The sequence below is a fragment of the Microtus ochrogaster genome, chromosome 19 (genome assembly GCF_000317375.1).
Source record: "Microtus ochrogaster isolate Prairie Vole_2 chromosome 19, MicOch1.0, whole genome shotgun sequence".
Taxonomy (NCBI): domain Eukaryota; kingdom Metazoa; phylum Chordata; class Mammalia; order Rodentia; family Cricetidae; genus Microtus; species Microtus ochrogaster.
This window is the reverse complement of record NC_022021.1, coordinates 60,833,813-60,839,713: the sequence shown is the minus strand read 5'-3', so window position 1 is coordinate 60,839,713 and position 5,901 is coordinate 60,833,813. Positions and strand designations below refer to the sequence as shown.

Below are 5,901 nucleotides of genomic sequence, written 5' to 3'. Positions count from 1 at the left end.
TGTGTGTGTGTGTGTGTGTGTGTGTGTGTGTGTGTGTGTGTGTGTTGGTGAATTTTAGTATCTTGGGAAAGAATGGATATGGTGTCTTCATTTCATAAAAGGAGAGGTATATTATTTTATTATATATATTATTTTCTCCTTTCTTTGAAGACCTGTGGTCCCCTGTGGGCACATCAGTGTGGAAATCAGTATTATGCAACTGGAATTTGTTCTGACATCAGTCCAGACTTTCAATCCTTGACCAGCTTTTCACCTGCAGTTCAGGGTAAGATAGAATTGTGAAGGAGGTCTGAGCAATGCCTTACAATTAAAGGGGGAGGGGGACCAAGGCCAACCCAACCTTCCTGTAAGTCTGAGGTTTCCATGGTTGAGAAGTCTGACTTACCTTTTTCATCTTCCGCTGTGTAGCTTGCCCCTCCTTCGTCGATGTTGTAGTCGTGTGTGATGAATCAAACAGTATTTATCCCTGGGAGGCGGTAAAGAATTTTTTGGAAAAATTTGTACAAGGCCTGGATATAGGTCCCAAAAAGACACAGGTAAGGGCATCAAAAATCAAAACTGAGCCCATGGCTCTCCTTTGGGGAAAAGAGTGCTAGACGTGAAGTCTTTAAAAATTTCATTTGTCAGATATTTATTTTTAATGCACTTAATGTTGACCTGGGAAATTAATTGAAACATATACTTCGAAGGTCAGTATTTGGCTTATGGCTTTGTTCAGTGTTGTGGATTTTAGTTTTATTTTTGACACCGTCATCAAAAGAATAGTGTGTAGCATTTAAGACTCTTTTAAGAGCTGCTTATTTTAATTCTTTAACCCATGAGTTTATTAATAAGACATTTATAGGAATAGAGATGTGGCTTAGTGGTTAAGAACACCTACTGTTCTTGCAGAGGACCCAGGTTCAGCTCCCAGGCTACACCTCCTGTCCCAGGTGACCCAAAGTCCTCTGGCCTCTATAGGCACCTGTACACACATAGTGCACATAAATACATGTAAGCATGCACATATACTCAAAAATAAAAGGCAGTAAATAATATATTTTAAAATTAGATACCTATTTTCCCCATATCAATTATGGTCAATAGTCAATTCTATTTGTTTATACTTTCTTGTAAAAGAATTATGACTTCTGTGAAATTGAAAAATAACTCAGTAGGCATGATTCTGATTTATAGCCTTTTGTATATAATCCAGTATTATCTCAGTTGTATTTTACATACGAGAAAGTATTATCAATAATTTGAAATCATTTTCTGTATTTTCAAAAGTCTCAATTGGGTGTTATTTTATCTTCTTTTTGTTTGTTTTTATATGTTTTCATTAGTTAATTTTACATCTCTGCCAAAGTTTCCCCTCCTTCCTTTCCTCCCAGTTCCTCCTCTGCCCCTCTCTATTCACATCCCCCATCCTTCTTTAGTGTTCAGGAAGGGTCAGGTCTCCCATGAGTAGCAACAATACATGGCATAACAAGTTTCAATAAGACTAAGTACTTCCCCATCATTAAGGCTGGGCAAGGAGACCATATGAGAAGTAGGGTCCCAAAAGCCTCTAAAAGAGTCAAAGACAGTCCCTGCTCCCACTGTTAGGAGCCCCACAAGAGGACCACGCTACACAACATATATGCAGAGTGTCTAGGTCAGTCCCATGCAGTCTTTTTGATTTAGGCACTCAAAACACAGACATACATGATTTATGATTCCCCCAAAGACTAAGTAGCATGTATTCCAAGCTACTCAGTAGATAAGGCAGGAACATCTCTGGAGACGAGGATTCTGAGTTTGGCCTGAAAAGTATAGCAAGACCCTGAAAGGAAGAAGAAAGTAGGCAAGAGAGAGAAATGGGGGTCAGTTTCTGGATATTTTGTGGGTTTTTTTTTTTTCACCATGCTCCTTGTTTCTTTCTCCGTTTTCTGATTGGATCTACTACAAATAGGTCCTTTTGACTGGGGCAGCAGTATCCCCAGGGTGTAGTTCACTGATTCCCTAGTGCACATTCCCAGCTGCCATCTGACAAGACAACAGCTCACACCTGGAAACAACTGTCAGAATAGTTTTCCCTATTCTTTGTAGTTATCTTCACTGAAAGTTTACTTTTCTAGTTTTCTAAAATATTATAAAATTAACAGGCAGTGGTGGGCCACTCCTTTAATCCCAGCACTCTGGAGACACAGGCAAGTGTATCTCTGTGAGTTTGAGGTCAGTCTAGTCTATAAAGCGAATTCTAGGATAGCCAGGGCTATTACATAGAGAAACCCTGTCTCACAAAACCAAATATATATAATTTTGATGTTGATTTTATATACCAGGGTAGTGGGCAAACTGCCTTTCAAGACCATGGAAATTCCACTGTGGATTTTTGCTATAAACTATTAATGAAGACTACATATCACATTGGTTCCTGGAGAACAACACTTTTCAATCTCCTTAAGAAGAAACTTTTTCCATTTGTCTGTTTCTTTTCTGTCTCTGAATCGGTTACCATCCCTGTCCGAGCTGATTTAATAGTTTCCAGTCTTCATGATTTTCTTCTGTGTCTTTCTACCTCAATCCGTTGTCTCCTCTCTAGGGGAAGCTGAGTTCAGTCTCTCTTCTTATGGCCCGTATTTAATACACACCTTACCTTTAAACCCTACTCTCTCTGCACTCTAGTCTATGGCTGTTTTTGTAGGAATCGTATTCAGTTAGTTTTGAATCAGTTGCACATCGTATCTTAAAGGAAGAGGGACAGGATGATCACCGTGTTTCTCATGCCTTCCCAGTGGCAGCCGTACTGCCCCCCAGGCAAAGCTATGAACTCAGCTGTTGAGGGCTGATCTTCCACCTCCTTTATAGCCTTACCTCAGAGACCCTTGGGTCTTTCAGAAAAGCCTCTTACTGCTCATCCCTATTTCCTGCTCACACAATCCCATCTCCTGGGCTGGGAGAATTCTTTTCATGCTTGGAAATAGGCATAGTGATAGAAAGATGTAAGTTGCTTGATCTAAAGGACACTGTCCCCCGATACCTTGTTCAAAAGTTTATCTTTCGGTTTACTCTCTCAAATAAAGTTCTTTCCAATGCTGTGTCCTCTCTGAAGGTCAGAGGTTTCCTGCACCACATGCATATCTAACACCCTTGCTCCAACAATGCTCAAGCCCACAACAGGGGAAATCTATCTGTCCATTAAACTGAATACATAGCTTAGAAATATGTGAGTATTCTTTCTTCAACTCTGACTCTGTTTCATAACTACTCAAAACTAATGAGATATCCTCCCTCTATGATTGTTTATACCTGTTTTCAAACTAGTAGCCACTGATAATTAGGAAGTCTACTTATTTGTATATATTTTAATCATTGTATCAGAAAGCTAAGCCTAATATTCTTTTGCATTAAAAATATTAAAGACGTGCTTTCAGGTATTTTACAGCTATTTCTGAACCAGAAATGTGTGCTGTAACAGGTCATCTTGTTGGCAATCACGCTCTTGTTATATACTGAAGATCTCTCCTAGAGATGATTCCACAGAAAGAATACTTTTCAAGAACAGAACTGAAATTGGTTCCTTTAAGCTTTCAGGCTTCACATCTAAGTTTGCCTTTCTCATCATATTGGCTAAATAGAAGTTATGTGTAAATTAATGATAATTAATAAACTTCTCTTTGAAAGGTGGCATTAATTCAATATGCCAATGAACCAAGAGTTGTATTTAACTTGAACCGTCACAAAACCAAAGAGGAAATGGTCAAAACCACATCGGAAACCCGCCAATTTGGTGGGGACCTCACAAATACCTTCAAAGCAATTGAATTTGCAAGGTAAGTTTTGATGCTTTTGGGTCAACACTTTGACAACATAAAAGTGCTAAAGACAAGAAGAAGGAATGGGAGAGGCAGGGCAGAAGTAACAAGGGCAGAAACAAGCCTTCCTGTGGCATGTGTACCTTGACATGGAACAGAGGAAATGGCGTTACACACCATGGTCCTGGCATGGCCAGACATATGAAGTTGTTTTATATGATTTTTCATAAATGACTTAAACTGCAAAGGTCTTAGATTAAGATAGTGTGAAATGAAACAATCTGATGTGGGAAGTCCTTCTGTATATGTGTTGCTTTTATTAGTTAATGAATAAAGCTGCTCTTGCCTATGGCAGGGCAGAATATATAGCCAGGCTGGAAGAGACAGAGAGAGAGTAGGCAGAGTCAGGGAGATACCATGTTGGAACTTTACCAGTAGGCCGAAGCCCAATGGCAATACATAGATTAATAGAAATGGGTTAATTCAAGATATAAGAGCTAGCTAAGTCATCAGTCAAACAGTGTTGTAATTAATATAGTATCTGTGTGATTATTCGGGTATAAGAGCTAGCTAAAAATACACCTAAGTTATCAGTCAAACAGTGTTGTAATTAATATAGTTTCTGTGTGATTATTCAGGTCTGGGCAGCTGGGAAATGAATGAGCGACTCTGTTTATGACAGTCTATCACTGTTTGTTAGCATTAACTTCAAATTAAGCTAATAGAGCATTTTGTACACATTAATGAAGCTCATGGTGTATTATACACAAGAATTTGAATGCTGAGATTATTATTCCTGCAGCAACACACCGGAAATGGGAATTTTACAACTTCATGGCATCCACTTCCTTCTTACCTCAGTCTCTCTTTTTCTGCTGTCATCTTTATTTGACTCTTTATTAAATGTCTGCCTTTCATTTTTGTAATGAGAATTATGTGCCTTCCCGTAAACCTGCTTCTAGCCTTTTCCATCTCCTGTGTTTGTTCTTTCAAAAGCCATTAAAACAAGTTTCTATGAATCTTCTCACTTCTTCCTCAAAGCCTGTAGCTCTGCCACTAAGTGAGCCTGCTCTCTGCATCAGCTAACCCAGTGAGGTTGCCTCAAACCCACTGCCCTTAGCTCCTCGGTGCATGTGGTAAGGACAGATATATACTGCCACTCTGAACTTCGTCTTCACTGAACACCATGAACCACTGGGACCCCCACCAACTCTGGCCTCTTCACTGACTCCTTCTTCTCGTTTGTCTGCACCGAACAAAGCCCTCTTTCCTCCACCGTCCTCTCTTGTAGGAATAATGTCCCCACCCTTGTTGGGAGGGACAACCCTGTGTGGGCTCCCCCAACACATGTGTCATCTCTTAACCCTCTCCCCAAAGTCATCAGGAATCTCACTGAAGTCGAGCATCTTTATTGGGGAACCATCTCAGAAAACTCACTGTGTCCTAAGGCAGCCTCATTCTGTTCCCTCACTGCTCATGATGCAGGTGTCTGTTCACCCCAGCATCAGGCAAAACCCTCATTGCTGCCTTCCCTCTCCTCCCACTTCCCCTACGATAGATACCAGGTCACCATCACATTCAGTGCACCTATCTCTTCATTCCCTGTTTTATCTGTCCCCTCATTTTCTCTGGGTGTATACTGAAGCTGCTGCTTCCTTCAACTGGTGACTTTCTTCATATGTCTCAAAAGATACTGTGCATGAGAGAAGATATGGTTGGCTTCATCTTTCCTGTCTCCAGCTCTTTGGGGGCTCAACCATCATAAACTGCGGGCCATAAAAATGAGTCACCTGTCATTAAATGGGGCGCCCTTTCCAGTTCAGGAACTCAGACTAAGGAAAGGAATGTTGTCCCGATAAGCGTGGAGGACTTCTGTCTTCAGCAGAGAATGTAACTGGAGCCTATCCCAAGGAAGGAACCTGGGGCTTTGGCAAGCTTTTCTTTCTAAAATAGGGCATGATCGCTGTTTGTTGAGGTGGAGCTTGTCTGGCTTTTATTACTTGTTTAAGGCTCTGGATTTTCTCACTACCATCACAATTTCCCAATGAATAAAAATCAGGACCCATCCAAATTCTAATCAATACCTCCAGAACACACAGCTACACACACACACACACACACA

The 5,901-nt window shown here is 40.5% G+C and overlaps 1 protein-coding gene across 1 annotated transcript in view; it reads left to right on the top strand.

The window, feature by feature from the left end:
* Positions 1-5,901, top strand: part of Itga2 (integrin subunit alpha 2) — a 95,821-nt gene that overhangs the window by 48,819 nt on the left and 41,101 nt on the right. The window contains exons 5-7 of the mRNA XM_005356822.2: positions 151-265; positions 409-536; positions 3,649-3,797. Of these exons, the coding sequence (XP_005356879.1) occupies positions 151-265; positions 409-536; positions 3,649-3,797 (392 nt within the window). The remainder of the gene's footprint in view (positions 1-150; positions 266-408; positions 537-3,648; positions 3,798-5,901) is intronic.